We start from the raw sequence: 17394 nt of genomic DNA on the forward strand, positions 1-17394 counted from the left end.
CTGCCTGCAGTCACCACCTCACAGCCACGTTACTTGTCTACCAGCTAACCAATGCCTAAAGTTATACAATTATGAAATCCTTTATGTACTCAATACTTTGCAAACCCTTGGAGAAGACCTCACTTTCAATCTGATGAATCACTGATTCTTCAGCCTCTTGGCTCCATATCCTAACAGCAATTGTAGGATGCAACTTCAGAGCTGAATTCAGATTATTCTCATTACTTTATTAATTGATTTAAGAAATTGCTAACACATTGAGAGTTTACTTTGTGCCAGACAATATCTCATCTCTTTTTTACACTGACCCAATGAAGGAAATATTTGCATTATCCCTATTTTGCAGATGAGGAAATGGAGGCTCAGAGAGTTTAAGCAACTTGCTCAAGGTTTCTCAGCTTGTAATTTGCAGAGCTAAGATTCAGCTTCAGGCTTTCTGATCCAGAATTGGCTTTCTTCACCAGCATAATACCCTGTACTGGCTTTCATTGGAGTAATATATCATTAGGAGAATTTGACTGGTTCATGGGCATTGGGGGGGGGGGTATTATATTTCTGTTTCTTTTCTTTCTTCCAGTTTTATTGAGATATCATTGACATACAGCATTGAATAAGTTTAAGGTGTACAGTATAATGATTTGACTTGCGTACATTGTGAAATAATTACCACAATAAGTTTAGTGAACATCCATCATCTCATATAGATAAAAAATTAAAGAAATAGAAAAAACATTTTTTTCCATGTGATGAGAACTCTTAAGGTTTGCTCTTTTAATGGGCATTTTAAAAAATTCACATCCACATAATGGTGTCTTCTTCCTGGTCTTACCCCAAAGTCAAGTACGCAATAACGTGTAAAACTCAGTGTGCCTCTCCTGGAAGAGCAGAAGGACTACAAGTGGTAATTTAAAGAAGTAAAAGTAGAAAGCCACTCAAAAGGGAGCTTTTGTTTTGCAAAGAAATTGTTTATGTGTTAAACCTCACGCTGCACTCTGCGGTATTTGCTGATGGACACAACCGCTGCTATTTAACTTGATTCCCTAATCATAAAAATAATGACCGGGATTAGCCCAGTTCAATGGGGACATGCTTTCCCCAGGACTCACAAAAGCCTTCTCTAGGGTTCCAGGCTTTCCTGGTAATGAGACGTTAACTAACAGGGTTGCTATATTTCGCATTGGTAAACAGCAGTCCTCGATTTGAAATGAAAGAAATCAAGGAAAAGAGGAAGGGTCTCTGGCCAAATGGAGGAAAGTCACCCTAACTTGATGAGCAGAACCCTGAGAACAACGGCAGGCCTCCAGAATGATGGGGAAACAGGTGTCTCTGTTTGTTGAATACTTAGGTAATGGGATTCAAGGGATTGTAGCAAAAATCCATCATTTTTAAGTAAAAGAACTCTTGTTTGCCTCTCAGCAGCCTGTTACTTAAAATTTAAACACTGGTATTCCTGAAACAATATATGCTCATTGTAAACATCCCAAACAATTCAATCCAGAAAAATATGTAGTAAAAAGTGAAAGCCCCCCTCCCGACCAATTTCACTTCCTCCCTAGAGGAACCCACACTCCTTGTGTATCCTTCCAAACTTTAAGAATAAACCAATGGTAAAGAAAGAATTTGACAATAATAAAACATAGTCAACTTGCTGATTATAATTAGTGCTAGCCTTTCTTTAGTGATTCAGAAGATCCTTCGAGTTTATTCTCATTAAGGGTATCAGCTGTCACAGTACAGAAATGTGGGGATTTCTGTGTGCTTATATCCCAATAAACAGAAGCTTGTGGGAAAGTTGTGGACAAAACCCCCTTTTGGCCTCCCAGGAGGATTTGGGCTTGCTCAGACCACAGCTGATAACCTTCCTACCCATAACAGAAATGTTGAAGGTAACTAACCCTATGAACATGAGACTTTAGGAAACATTATAAAAACATTGGTTTGTAATTTAAATGATTTGGGGGATTACCTTATGTTCTATGACATAAATATAGGGTCATTTTTATTCTCTGAAGTTTGCATAACTTTATAATTTATAGGTAGATACATATACAGTACTTTATATGTGTATATAATTTTTTAAATTATACATTCATAGACAAATTTTATTTTTTTAAGCAAGAGTAGCTTTCATTTATAATTTCAGCTGGAAACAGTCAAGTCTTCTTTACTTTGGAAAAAGAAAATCACTTGAGTAGTTTTCTTAAAACAAGGAAGACACCCCATACCCCATGCACTGGAAGAAGAAGCTATCAGAAGAACTTTATTTTTCTTGAGTGTGATAAGGCCAGTTCTCCAAATTCCTCTTGGTGAGTAGAGCTCTTGGGTGCATTGGATCAATCTGCATAAAGAAACTAGGAACTTTCTGGACGGAAAGGGATTGAGTCATCCCAATCCCAAAATTTCTCAAGATGCCTAGTTATAAAAACCCATGGGAGAACCCTTCTGGAAGAAACAGGACTCTTGGGAAACTAATCCAGGAAAGTAAAAGGTTAAAGGATGTTGATGATTGCAAGTTTGTCATGACTGGGCTCCCTATCACTTTTAAGTGGTCGTTCTTGCTTTGAAACTGAAAAAAAAATAGTCATCCCTCAGTATCTACGGGGAATTGGTTCCAGGACCTGTGCGGATACCAAAATGGGAGGACGCTCAAGTCCCACAGTTGGTCCTTGGTATCTGAAGTTCCACATCCATGGATTCAACCCACCATGGATTGTGTAGTACTGAACCATACAAGGGGACACACACAATTGAAACCCATGTTACTCATGGGTCAACTATATTTCCATATTTTAGTGATGGATCTGGACCTGAAGACATTTTGCTGCTTGTTCTTTTGTTTCAACTTCCTCAAAGGCAAATCCCTTTGGATTTCCAGTAGACTTATAATGTGGTATACTCATCTAAACCACATTGCCACATTTAAAAAATACTTTTTCAATCCAGATGAACATTTTGGGAAGTAATTCCTATGCTAAATTGGAAGCAGTATTAAATATGTTAGGATTTAATAAGTATATACCTAGCTTTAATCACAATCCCTATACCTTATTTAGAAGGTCAATAAATTTTAACTTAAAAAAAAACACAACATTGTGGGAATGGAATTGAGAGTTCAGAAATGAACCCATACAGCTGTGGTCAATTGATTTCTGACAAGGGTACCATGACTATTCAATGGGGGAAATAATTGTCTCTTTAACAAATGGTGCTGGGAAGACTGCAGTCTACATGCGGAAGAAATAAGTTGGACGCTAACCTTATACCGTGTAAAATATTAGCTCAAAATGGATCAGAGAGCTAAATATAAGAGCTAAAACTATACAACTCGTGTAAGAAAACATAGAATTAAATCTTTATGACCTTGAATTCAGCAATGGTTTCTTAGATATGACACCCAAAGCACAAGCAACAAAGAAAAAATAGATAAATTGGACTTCATCAAAATTAAAAACTTTGTGCATCAAAGGACACAATGAAAAGACAGTTTACAGAATGGGAGAAAAGTTTTGCAAGTTGTATATCTGATAAGGGTCTAGTACCCAGAATATATATTGAATTCTTACAATTCGACAATAAAAAGACAAACAACTCAATTTTATCAAGAGCAAAGGACTTCAATAGACATTTCTCCAAAGAAGATATACCAATGGCCAACAAGCAAATGAAAAGATGCTCGATGTCGTTAGGGGAATGCAAATCAAAACCACAATGAGATACCATTTTATACCCACTAGGATGGCTATGAGAATAATAATTTTAAAAATGGAAAATATGTGTTGGTCAGGATGTGAAGAACCCTCATACATTGCCGGTGAGAATATAAAATGATGCAGCTACTGTGAAAAACAATTAGTGGTTTCTCAATAAATTAATCATAAAATTACCACATGACCTAGCAATTCCACTCCTAGGTATATACTCAAAAAAAAAAAAAAATTGAAAATATGTGCTCAAACAAAAACTCACACACAAATGTTCATAGCAGCTCTAATAAGTATAGCCAAGGGGCTTCCCTGGTGGTGCAGTGGTTGAGAGTCCGCCTGCCGATGCAGGGGACGCGGGTTCGTGCCCTGGCCCGGGAGGATCCCACATGCCGCGGAGCGGCTGCGCCCGTGAGCCATGGCCGCTGAGCCTGCGCATCCGGAGCCTGTGCTCCGCAACGGGAGAGGCCACAACAGTGAGAGGCCCACGTACCGCAAAAAAAACCAAACAAAACAACAAAAAAAGTATAGCCAAAAAGTAGAAACAACGCCAATGTTCGTCAGCTGATGAATAGATAAACAAAATGTGGCATGACTGTGCCGTGGAATATCATTCAGGAAGTACTGAAACATGCTACAACGTAGATAAACCTCCAAAATATTAAATGGTAAGTGAAAGACTCCAGACACAAAAGGCTACATATTATATGAGTTAATTTACATGAAATATCCAAAATAGGCAAATCCATAGAGACAGGGGATCTACACACTAAGAAGACACCATGGAGACTAAAGCAGGTAGTGGATGCTAGAGGCTGGGGAGAGAGGAGAATGGCAGGTGACTGCTTAATGCATATGCGATTCCTTCTCGGGTGATGAAAATCTTCTGGAACTAGATAGTGGTGGTGGTTGCACAACATCGTAAATATACTGATGCCACTGAATTGTACACTTTAAATTGGTTAAAATGACAGATTTTATGTTATGTGCATTTTACCATAATTTTTTAAAAATTGTGACTCTATTGAAAATCCAGTGGGAGGGAAGAGAAACAGGCTCCCCAAAGTCAAATTACTATGAGAGAAGGAAGAGGTAGACTCTATTGACGGGGGGAGAACCAAAATGGAATAGCAGTGGTTCTGGTGCTGTGAGGCGGTGGATGTTGAAACCCAATTCAGTCTAGCTCTTTCAGGGACTGTGTTTGTGTCCTGGGGAGGTGGATGTGTGGGTGACTCTAAAAAGTTGAAATCAAAGAACTGCACCGATCACAGTAGGAAGCCTGGGTCCCAATGATCAGAGTAGGAAGTCACAAAACCCAACGGTGTCCCAGAAAATCAGGAGGTTGGTCCATGGCTTGGAGGCATCACTTGGATCAGCAGAGCTGGGGGCAGTTGGCCCCTTTAGACAAGCCTGTGCTCTCCTACTTGCCCTCTCCCCAGGCTCCCTTTACTCATTTTCCTTAAATGCTAAATCCTGCAGGTATGCAAGAGTTCCATTTCTGCTGCAGTTTGTCCTGCATCTCTCCCCAGCACCAGAGATGCCAGATCCTGACTGTCAGCCCAGCCCGTCTGAGTTGTGGCCTCAAGAAGAGAGAGGCAAGCAGGTCACCATTTTAGGCACCTAGGATAGACAGTGAGGGCCACTGCCTAGAAACGGGTACACTGATCTGGGCATGCAATGGGTGACCCCCTCCCCTGCCCCAGTGCCATGTACTAATTCCTGTATAGGTAACTCTTCCCCCAGAATATAAACCTACCTCATTTTTTTTGTTTTGTTTTTAAAATTATTTATTTATTTATTTGGCTGCGTCAGGTCTTAGTTGTGGTACGCAGGATCTTTTTTGTGGCATGTGGGATCTTTTTAGCTGCAGCATATGGAATCTTTAGTTGTGGCATGCATGTGGGACCTACTTCCCTGACCAGGGATCGAACCCGGGACCCCTGCATTGGGAGCACAGAGTCATAGCCACTGGACCAGCAGGGAAGTCCCCGCTACTACCTCATTTTAAACCAATAGAGCCCATTAAACAAGGAAACCATTTTCATGAGGACATGTTTCTCATAACGTCTTGTTACCCAATGCACAGACCCAAACAAACTGAAATGTCGTAGTTTGGAGCAGAGAAAGGTTTATTGCAGGGCCATGCGAGGAGACGGGTGGCTTGTGCCCTCCAAACCCCGAATTCCTCAAAGGGTGTCAGCAAAGCACTTTTAAAGGCAAGGTGAGGGAGGGCTGTGGTTAGTTGTTGCAAACTTCTTGGTGTAGAAATCCTTTGTTCTTACATACGTCCATGTAGGTCAGGTCACAATGTTCCTGTAAACCTCCAATAAGACAAATGTTATTCTCTGTTCTCCCACTTTTTATCTCTATATATGATTGGACTCTTAAAGGGCAAAGCCTTGAGAATGAGTTATCCTGTATATTTCAGCCTATAGGCAACATCGTTTTTTTAAAATTTATTTATTTTATTTATTTTATGTTTGGCTGTGTTGGGTCTTTGTTGCTGCGCGTGGGCTTTCTCTAGTTGCGGTGAGCGGGGGCTTCTCTTGTTGTGGATCACGGGCTCTAGGCGCGCGGGCTTCAGTAGCTGTGCCACGTGGGCTCAGTAGTTGTGGCGCACGGCATGTGGGATCTCCCCAGACCAGGGCTCAAACCTGTGTCCCCTGCATTGGCAAGTGGATTCTTAACCACTGCACCACCAGGGGATTCTGATAGGCAACATCCTTTTACAAAAGATGCAGAACCAGCACAACTAAGCACAGGAAACAGAGCACAAAGATTAAAGTAAAAGGAACAGATCTAATATGGAGTCAGATTTGTTCTTCCCTATTACAGCATTCTCACAGCATTCTTTGGGACTTTAACATATCTTTCAAAATACATATATCAATAAAATATATAAAGTCACTCAGTTCCAGTCTTGGAATCCATGCTGTGAGGAGTGCCTCCGCCAGCATGTGGGGAGTAGTAAGATGAAGTGGGAAGGGGAGAGTGGGAGCAGCTGTGAGCCTTCTGTGCCTCCTCTGCTTTCTCACCCCTCTGCACCTTTCTGCAGGCTGGTGTCTCTCCCCAGGACACCATGACACTCCATTCACCTCCTCTCCACGGCCAACTCCACTTCATCCTTCCACACTCAGCCCAGAGGCCATCTCCTCCATGAAGGCTTTCCTGACCTCTCCAGGCTGAGTCCACTGCCCCCTCTGTGTTCTCTTGTACTCGCCGATATCCTTACTCTTATCACACCTTGTTGATCTTGCTCCTGTGTCTCCCACTAGACTTTTATAAATTTTATTTTATTAAAAAAAATTTTTTTAACATCTTTATTGGAGTATAATTCCTTTACAATGGTGTGTTGGTCTCTGCTTTATAACAAAGTGAATCACCTATACATATACATATATCCCCATATCTCCTCCCTATTGCGTCTCCCTCCCACCCTCCCTATCCCACCCCTCTAGGTGGTCACAAAGCACCGTGCTGATCTCCCTGTGCTATGCGGCTGCTTCCCACTAGCTATCTATTTTACATTTGGTAGTGTATTTTTATCCATGCCACTCTCTAACTTCATCCCAGCTTACCCTTTCCCCTCCCCGTGTCCTCAAGTCCATTCTCTACATCTGTGTCTTTATTCCTGTCCTGCCTCTAGGTTCATCAGAACCTTTATTTTTTCTTTTTTCAGATTCCATATATATGTGTTAGCATACGGTATTTGTTTTTCTCTTTCTGACTTACTTCACTCTGTATGACAGACTCTATGTCCATCCACCTCACTACAAATAACTCAGTTTCGTTTCTTTTTATGGCTGAGTAATATTCCATTGTATATATGTGCCACATCTTCTTTATCCATTCATCTGTCACGGGACACTTAGGTTGCTTCCATGTCCTGGCTATTGTAAATAGTGATGCAGTGAACATTGTGGTACATGACTCTTTTAAAATTATGGTTTTCTCAGGGTATATAAGAAATCTCTCAGTAGTGAGATTCCTGGGTCATGTGGTAGTTCTATTTTTAGTTTTTTAAGGAACGTCCATACTGTTCTCCACAGTGGCTGTATCAATTTACATTCCCACCAACAGTGCAAGAGAGTTCCCTTTTCTCCACACCCTCTCCAGCATTTATTGTTTGTACTTTTTTTTTTTTTTTTTTGCGGTACGCAGGCCTCTCACTGTCGTGGCCTCTCCCGTTGCGGAGCACAGGCTCCGGACGTGCAGGCTCAGCGGCCATGGCTCACGGGCCCAGCCGCTCTGCGGCACGTGAGATCTTCCCGGACCGGGGCACGAACCCATGTCCCTTGCATCGGCAGGTGGACTCTCAACCACTGCGCCACCAGGGAAGCCCTGTAGATTTTTTGATGATGGCCATTCTGACTGGTGTGAGGTGATACCTCATTGTAGTTTTGATTTGCATTTCTCTAATGATTAGTGATGTTGAGCATCCTTTCATGTGTTTGTTAGCAATCTGTATAACTTCTTTGGAGAAATGTTTATTTAGGTCTACTGCCCTTTTTTTTTTTTTTTATGGTACGCAGCCCTCTCACTGTTGCAGCCTCTCCCGTTGCGGAGCACAGGCTCCGGACGCGCAGGCTCAGCGGCCATGGCTCACGGGCCCAGCCGCTCTGCGGCATGTGGGATCTTCCCGGACCAGGGCACGAACTCGTGTCCCCTGCACCGGCAGGTGGACTCTCAACCACTGCACCACCAGGGAAGCCCTACTTCCCATTTTTGGATTGGGTTGTTTGTTGTTTTGATATTGAGATGCATGAGCTGCTTGTATATTTTGGAGATTAATCCTTTGTTAGTTGCTTCGTTTGCAAATATTTTCTCCCATTCTGAGGGTTGTCTTTTCGTTTTGTTTATGGTTTCCTTTGCTGTGCAAAAGCTTTTAGGTTTCATTAGGTCCCATTTGTTTATTTTTGTTTTTATTTCCATTTCTCTAGGAGGTGGATCAAAAGGATCTTGCTGTGATTTATGTCATAGAGTGTTCTGCCTATATTTTCCCCTAAGAGTTTTACAGTGTCTGGCCTTACATTTAGGTCTTTAATCCGTTTTGAGTTTACTTTCATGTGTGGTGTTAGGAAGTGTTCTAATTTCATTCTTTTACATGAGCTGTCCTTTTTTCCCAGCACCACTTATTGAAGAGGCTGTCTTTTCCCCATTGTATATTCTTGCCTCCTTTATCAAAGATAAGGTGACCATATGTGCGTGGGTTTATCACTGGGCTTCTATACTGTTCCATTCATCTATATTTCTGTTTTTGTGCCAGTACCATACTGTCTTGATTACTGTAGCTTTGTAGTATAGTCTGAAGTCAGGGAGCCTGATTCCTCCACCTCCGTTTTTCTTTCTCAAGATTGCTTTGGCTATTCGGGGTCTTTTGTGTTTCCATACAAATTGTGAAATTTTTTGTTCTAGTTCTGTGAAAAATGCCAGTGGTAGTTTGATAGGGATTGCATTGAATCTGTAGATTGCTTTGGGTAGTATAGTCATTTCACAATGTTGATTCTTCCAATCATGCTATATCTCTCCATCTGTTTGTATCATCTTTAATTTCTTTCATCACTGTCTTACAGTTTTCTGCATATGGGTCTTTTGTCTCCTTAGGTAGGTTTATTCCTAGGTATTTTATTCTTTTTGTTGCAGTGGTAAATGGGAGTGTTTCCTTAATTTCTCTTTCAGATTTTTCGTCATTAGTGTATAGGAATGCAAGAGATTTCTGTGCATTGATTTTGTATCCTGCTACTTTACCACATTCATTGATTAGCTCTAGTAGTTTTCTGGTAGCATCTTTAGGATTCTCTATGTATAGTGTCATGTCATCTGCAAACAGTGACAGTTTTACTTCTTCTTTTCTGATTTGGATTCCTTTTATTTTTTTTTCTTCTCTGATCACCGTAGCTAAAACTTCCAAAACTATGTTGAATAATAATGGTGAGAGTGGGCAACCTTGTCTTGCTCCTGATCTTAGTGGAAATGGTTTCAGTTTTTCACCATTGTGAATGATGTTGGCTGTGGGTTTGTCATATGTGGGCTTTATTATGTTGAGGTAAGTTCCCTCTATGCCTACTTTCTGGAGAGTTTTTATTATAAACAGGTGTTGAATTTTGTCAGAAGTTTTTTCTGCATCTATTGAGATTATCATATGGTTTTTATCCTTCATTTTGTTAATATGGTGTATCACATTGATTGATTTGTGTATATTGGAGAATCCTTGCATTCCTGGGATAAACCCCACTTGATCATGGTGTATGATCCTTTTAATGTGCTATTGGATTCTGTTTGCTAGTATTTTGTTGAGCATTTTTGCATTTAAGTTCATCAGTGATATTGGCCTGTAGTTTTCTTTTTTTGTGACATCTTTGTCTGGTTTTGGTATCAGCGTGGTGGTGGCCTCATAGAATGAGTTTGGGAGTGTTCCTCCCTCTGCTATATTTTGGAAGAGTTTGAGAAGGATGGGTGTTAGCTGTTCTCTATATCTTTGATAGAATTCGCCTGTGAAGCCATCTGGTCCTGGGCTTTTGTTTGTTGGGAGAGTTTTAATCACAGTTTCAATTTCAGTGCTTGTGATTGGTCTGTTTATATTTTGTATTTCCTCCTGGTTCAGTTTTGGAAGGTTGTGCTTTTCTAAGAATTTGTCCATTTCTTCCAGGTTGTCCATTTTATTGGCATATATTTGCTTGTAGTAATCTCTCATGATCCTTTGTATTTCTGCGGTGTCGGTTGTTACTTCTCCTTTTTCATTTCTAATTCTGTTGATTTGAGTCTTCTCCCTTTTTTTCTTGATGAGTATGGCTAGTGGTTTATCAATTTTGTTTATCTTGTCAAAGAACCAGCTTTTAGTTTTACTGATCTTTGCTATTCTTTCCTTCATTTCTTTTTCATTTGTTTCTGATCTGATCTTTATGATTTCTTTCCTTCTGCTAACTTTGGGGTTTTTTTGTTCTTCTTTCTCTAATTGCTTTAAGTGTAAGGTTAAGTTGTTTACTTGAGATTTTTCTTGTTTCTTGAGGTAGGATTGTATTGCTATAAGCTTCCCTCTTAGAACTGCTTTTGCTGAATCCCATAGGTTTTGGGTCATCGTGTTTTCATTGTCATTTGTTTCTAGGTATGTTTTGATTTCCTCTTTGAATTCTTCAGTGATCTCTTAGTTATTTAGTAGTGTACTGTTTAGCCTCCATGTGTTTGTATTTTTTACAGTTTTTTTTCCTGTAATTGATATGTAGTCTTATAGTATTGTGGTAGGAAAAGTTACTTGATATGATTTCAATTTTCTTAATTTTACCAAGGCTTGATTTGTGACCCAAGATATGATCTATCCTGGAGAATGTTCCATGAGCACTCGAGAAGAAAGTGTATTGTGTTGTTTTTGGATGGAATGTCCTATAAATATCAATTAAGTTCATCTGGCTTACTGTGTCATTTAAAGCTTGTGTTTTCTTATTTATTTTCATTTTGGATGATCTGTCCATTGGTGAAAGTGAGGTGTTAAAGTCCCCTACTATTATTGTGTTACTGTCGATTTCCCCTTTTATGGCTGTTAGCATTTACCTTATGTATTGAGGTGCTCCTATGTTGGGTGCATATATATTTATAATTGTTATATCTTCTTCTTGGATTGATCCCTTGATCGTTATGTAGTGTGCTTCCTTGTCTCTTGTAACATTCTTTAAAGTCTATTTTATCTGATATGAGTATTGCTACTCCAGCTTTCTTTTGATTTCCATTTGCATGGAATATCTTTTTCCATCCCCTCATTTTCAGTCTGTATGTCTCCCTAGGTCTGAAGTGGGTCTCTTGTAGGCAGCATATATACGGGTCTTGTTTTTGTATCCATTCAGCCAGTCTGTGTGTTTTGGTTGGAGCATTTAATCCATTTACATTTAAGGTAATTATCGATATGTATGTTCCTGTTACCATTTTCTTAATTGTTTTGGGTTTGTTTTTGTAGGTCTTTTTCTTCTCTTGTTTCCTGCCTAGAGACATTCCTTTAGTATTTGTTGTAAAGCTGGTTTGGTGGTGCTGAATTCTCTTAACTTTTGCTTGTCTGTAAAGGTTCTAATTTCTCCATTGAATCTGAATGAAATCCTTGTTGGGTAGAGCAATCTTGGTTGTAGGTTTTTCCCAATCTTGGTTGTAGGTTTTTCCCTTTCATCACTTTAAATATGCCTGCCACTCCCTTCTGGCTCGCAGAGTTTCTGCTGAAAGATCAGCTGTTAACCTTATGGGTTATTTATGGGTATGTTATTTGTTACTTTTGCCTTGCAGCTTTTAATATGTTTTCTTTGTATTTAATTTTTGATAGTTTGATTAATATATGTCTTGGTGTGTTTCTCCTTGGAGTTATCCTGTATGGGACTTTCTGTGCTTCCTGGACTTGATTGACTATTTCCTTTTCCATATTAGGGAAGTTTTCAACTATAATCCCTTCAAATATTTTCTCAGTCCCTTTCTTTTTCTTTTCTTCTTCTGGGACCCCTATAATTCAAATGTTGGTGCGTTTAATGTTGTCCCAGAGGTCTCTGAGACTGTCCTCAATTCTTTTCATTCTTTTCTCTTTATTCTACTGTGTGGCAGTTATTTCCACTATTTTGTCTTCCAGGTCACTTATCCGTTCTTCTGCCTCAGTTATTCTGCTATTGATTCCTTCTAGAGAATTTTTAATTTCATTTATTGTGTTTTTCAGCATTGTTTGTTTGCTCTTTAGTTCTTCTAGGTCCTTGTTAAACCTTTCTTGTATTTGTCCATTCTATTTCCAAGATTTTGGGTCACCTTTACTATCATTACTCTGAATTCTTTTTCAGGTAGACTGTCTATTTCCTCTTCATTTGTTTGGTCTGGTGGGTTTTTACCTTGCTCCTTCATCTGCTGTGTGTGTCTCTGTTTTCTCATTTTGTTTAACTTACTGTGTTTGGGGTCTCTTTTTCACAGGCTGCAGGTTCGTAGTTCCTGTTGTTTTTGGTGTCTGCCCTCAGTGGGTAAGGTTGGTTCAGTGGCTTGTGTAGGCTTCCTTGTGGAGGGGACTGGTGCCTGTGTTCTGGTGGATGAGGTTGGATCTTGTCTTTCTGGTGGGCAGGACCGCATCTGGTAGTGTGTTTTGGGGTGTCTGTGAACTTAGTATGATTTTAGGCAGCCTCTCTGCTAATGGGTGGTGGTGTGTTTCTGTCTTGCTCGTTGTTTGGGCATCCAGCACTGGAGCTTGCTGGCCGTTGGGTGGAGCTGGGTCTTAGCATTGAGATAGAGATCTTTGGGAAGCTCTTGCCGATTGATATTACATGGGGCCAGGAGGTCTCTGGTGGTCCAATGTCCTGAATTCAGCTCTCCCACCTTAGAGGCTCAGGCCTGACACCAGGCTGGAGCACCAAGACCCTGTCGTCCACAGAGCTCAGAAGAAAAGGGAGAAAAAAAAAGAAAGAAAAAAAAAAGATAAATAAATTAAAAGAAATTATTAAAATACAAAAATAATTTTAAAAAAGAGGAGAGCAACCAAACCAATAAACAAATCCACCAGTGATAACAAGTGCTAAAAACTAAACTAAGATAAACATAAAAATCAGAAACAAATCAGTCGCAGACAGCAAACCCAAGTCTACAGTTTCTCCCAAAGTCCACCGCCTCAATTTTGGGACGATTCGTCGTCTATTCAGGTATTCCATAGATGCAGGATATGTCAAGTTGATTGTTGGGATTTAATCTGCTCCTGAGGCTGCATGGAGAGATTTCCCTTTCTCGTCTTTGTTTGCACAGCTCCTGGGGTTCAGCTTTGGTTTTGGCCCCGCGCGTCTGTGTGTAGGTCGCCCTCAGGCATCTGTTCCCTGCCCGGGCAAGACGGGGTTAAAGCATCAGCCGATTAGGGCACTCTTGCTCTCTCAGGCCAGGGGGAGGGAGGGGTAGGGTAGTAATAATTGGAATGCGGGTTGAGCCTGTGGTGGCAGAGGCTAGTATTACGTTGCAACAGCCTGAGGCACGCCGTGTGTTCTCCCAGGGAAGTTGTCCCTGGATCACGGGACCCTGGCAGTGGCGGGCTGCACAGGCTCCCACGTGGTGGCGGGGGGGAGGTGTGGATAGTGACCTGTGCTTGCACACGGGCTTCTTGGTGGCAGCAGCAGCAGCGTTAGCATTTCATGCCCATCTCTGGGGTCTGAGCTGATCAGCAGCAGCGTTAGCATTTCATGCCCATCTATGGGGTCTGAGCTGATAGACGCGGCTTGCGCCCGTCTCTGGAGCTCGCTTAGGCAGTGCTCTGCCTTTTGTGGGCACATGGGGAAGGAATCCCCTCTCATCACGCACCCTGAAACAATGGTCTCTTGCCTCTTAGGCAGGTCCAGACTTTTTCCTGGACTCCCTCCCGGCTAGCTGTGGTGCACTAGCCCCCTTCAGGCTGTGTTCACCAACCCCAGTCCTCTCCCTGGGATCCGACTGAAGCCCGAGCCTCAGCTCTCAGCCCCCGCCCATCCCATCCGGGGAGCAGGCAAGCCTCTCAGGCTGGTGAGTGCCGGTCGGCACCGATCCTGTCTGTGCGGGAATCTCTCTGCTTTGCCCTCTGCACGCCTGTTGCTGCGCTCTCCTCCGTGGCTCCGATGCTTTCCCCCAACCCCCTGTCTCCACCAGTGAAGGGGCTTCCTAGTGTGTGGGAACTTTTCCTCCTTCACAGCTCCCTCCCAGAGGTGCAGGTCCCGTCTCTATTCTTTTGTCTCTGTTTTTTCTTTTTTCTTTTGCCCTACCCAGGTATGTGGGGATTTTCTTGCCTTTTGGGAAGTCTGAGGTCTTCTGCCAGCGTTCAGTTGGTGTTCTGTAGGAGTTGTTCCACATTGAGATGTATTTTTGATGTATTTTGGGGGAGGAAGGTGATCTCCACGTCTTACTCCTCCGCCATCTTGAAGGTCCCCTCATACCAGACTCTTTAGTCCCTCAAGGGAAGTTGGAACAGTCTGCCTACATTTGAATCCACCATTTCCTAGCTCCAAGACTCGGCAAGCCACTTAAACTCGGTTTCCTTATCTGTAAAATGGAGATAATCATTTCTGCCTGGTTTTGATAGTTAAAATTTGTAAAACATTTAAACAATGCCTGGGACATAAGTGTTCAATAAATATGTTATATTAGTAATTTAAAAATAATAACAATAATCATTATTACAATTACCATTAATTATCTCTTTATTCTCAATGTCTAGCACGAAGTGCAGTATACAGTAGGCACTCAGTCAATCAAATGGAACTGTGGTTAATGCATTACCTGTGATTAATCCAGAACTCTGCTGTCCTGTACAATAGCCACCAGCTCTGTGTGGCTTCTGAGCACTTAAAATGTGTCTAGTCCAGATTAAGATGCTCTGTAAGTATAAAATACATACCAGAGGTTGAAGCCTTCGTATAGAAAACAGAAAGTAAAATATCTCATAAATTATATTTTATACTGATTACATGTTGAAATTATATTATTTTGTATCTTTTAGGTTAAGTAAGATATACTCTTAAAAATAATCCTGCCACTTTATTTTCACTTTTTAAAACAAGATTGCAATAGAACTACCATATAATCCAACAATTCCACTTCTGGGTATTTACCCTAAGAAAACAAAAACATTAATTCAGAAAGATATGGGAGGGACTTCCCTGGTGGTAGAGTGGTTAAGAATCCACCTTCCAATGCAGGGGATGCGGTTTCGATCCCTGGTCGGGAAGCTAAGAACCCACGTGCTGTAGTGCAACTAAGCCCGCACACCGCAACTACAGAGCCCATGCGCCCTGGAGCCTGCGCACCACAGTTAGAGAGCCCGCGCACCGCAATGAAAGATCCCGCGGGCCGCAACTAAGCCCTGACACAGCCAATAATAAAATAAATAAATATTTTTTAAAAAAAGATATGGGAATTCCCTGGCAGTCCAGTGGTTAGGGCTCCACGCTTTCACTGCCGAGGGCTGGGGGTTCCATCCCTGGTTGGGGAACTGTGTTCACTGCAGCATTATTTACAATGGCCAAGATATGGAAGCAGCTGAAGTGTCCATTAATAGATTAATGAATAAAGATGTGGAATATATATCTCTTCTGTCTCTGTGTCACATTTTGGTAATTCTTGCAATATTTCAAACTTTTTCATTATTATTTGTTATGGTGATCTGTGATCAGTGATCTTTTGACATTATTATTGTAATTGTTTTTTTGTTTCGTATTTTTTAATTAAGGGATGTACATTGGTATTTTTAGACATAATGTTGCACACTTAATAGACTACAATATAGTGTAAACATAGCTTTTATATGCACTGGGGAACCAAAAAATTTGTGCCACTCGCTTTATTTCAATATTTCCTTTATTGCAGTGGTTTAGAACTGAACCTGAAATATCTCCAAGGTATGCCAATATTACTCAGCCATAAAAAAAGAATGAAATCTTGCCATTTGTGACAACATGGAAGGATCTAGAGGGTATTAGGCTAAGTGAAATAAGTCAGACAAAAAAGACAAATACGGTATGATTTCACTTATATGTGGAATCTAAAAAAACAAATGAACAAACAAAACAGAAACAGACTCACAGATACAGAGAACAAACTGGCATTTGCAGAGGGGAGGTGAGGGGGGGGATGGGCAAAATATGTGATGGGGATTAAGAAGTACAAACTTCCGGTTATAAAATAAATTAGTACTATACAGCATAAAGAGTATAGTCAGTAATACTGTAATAATTTTGTATGGCGACAGATGGTTTCTAGGCATATTATGGTGATCATTTCATAATGTATTTAAATGTCAAATCACTATGTTGTACACCTGAAACTAACATAATATTGCATGTCAATTATACTTCAATAAATGAATATTTAAAAAAATAATAAGATGAGACTGCAAGGAAATTTAAAATTTCACATGTGATTTCATTATATTTCTATTGGACAGCACAGATCTAGAAAGCTCTCAGCCTACCATTAGTGTAGCAAACCTTCATCCAACCTCATTTACTTTCAAATATTATATAAGCTTTAGGAGTATAGATAATTCGTTTAGAACAATGATTCATTTAGAATCAAAAGTACATCCAGGTGGTTTGTAAAGGTTTTTCCTTGCAGGGTTACAAGCTAACGTGTAAAAGTATGTAGAAAGAGAATTAAAGCTTTGGGGGAATTTTCCAGGTTCGCTGTGATCCTGAGATTCAAGAATTGCGTCAGTGGCAGAAGAAACTGCGTGAGGACAAGCACATCCGCCAGCGAGTCAAAATTTTCTGGGCCAAGCAAGAGCAGAAAGGTGAGTTGTTTGATTCACAGCCCTTGGTTTATTCAGGAAAAGCCTGAGTCTTACCCCAGGCTCAAGAAGGAAGCCCTCTGAGGTTTTATAAGGTCCCTATATCTGCACGGGACTCCATTGGGGGTAGGGGAGGTGGCAGCATGTTAAGATTCAGCTTTGGAATGACAGTATAATTGACATGGCCATTCCCCTCACTCAGGGACACATTCAGTGTCATCCCACGTCTGCAGGTCTCTTTTTTTAGCTGCAAGACAACAAGAATAACTCATCATTTTGGAGTCACAGTGCCCATCAATGTGATGGGTAGTTTTTCTTCTAAGCTGTTGATTGTGTGTCTGAACTCAAGCGGTGTTTTATGCCATCCGCTCCCCTTTTCTGAGAAATTAAACACATACACACATTGAAGTATTAAGAATAAGAGAACAAGCACCCATCACCTGTCATGTGCAA

At 40.8% G+C, this 17394-nt stretch overlaps 1 protein-coding gene across 3 annotated transcripts in view; it reads left to right on the plus strand.

Moving 5' to 3' along the window:
- Positions 1 to 17394, plus strand: part of IQCK (IQ motif containing K) — a 127139-nt gene that overhangs the window by 77360 nt on the left and 32385 nt on the right. For all 3 annotated transcript variants that reach the window (XM_029221847.1, XM_029221845.1, XM_029221846.1), the window contains one exon: positions 16833 to 16944. In XM_029221847.1, the coding sequence (XP_029077680.1) occupies positions 16833 to 16944 (112 nt within the window). The remainder of the gene's footprint in view (positions 1 to 16832; positions 16945 to 17394) is intronic.

This window comes from Monodon monoceros, unplaced genomic scaffold, assembly GCF_005190385.1.
Source record: "Monodon monoceros isolate NGI ecotype Baffin Bay Population unplaced genomic scaffold, NGI_Narwhal_1 Super_Scaffold_13, whole genome shotgun sequence".
In the NCBI taxonomy this organism is placed as follows: domain Eukaryota; kingdom Metazoa; phylum Chordata; class Mammalia; order Artiodactyla; family Monodontidae; genus Monodon; species Monodon monoceros.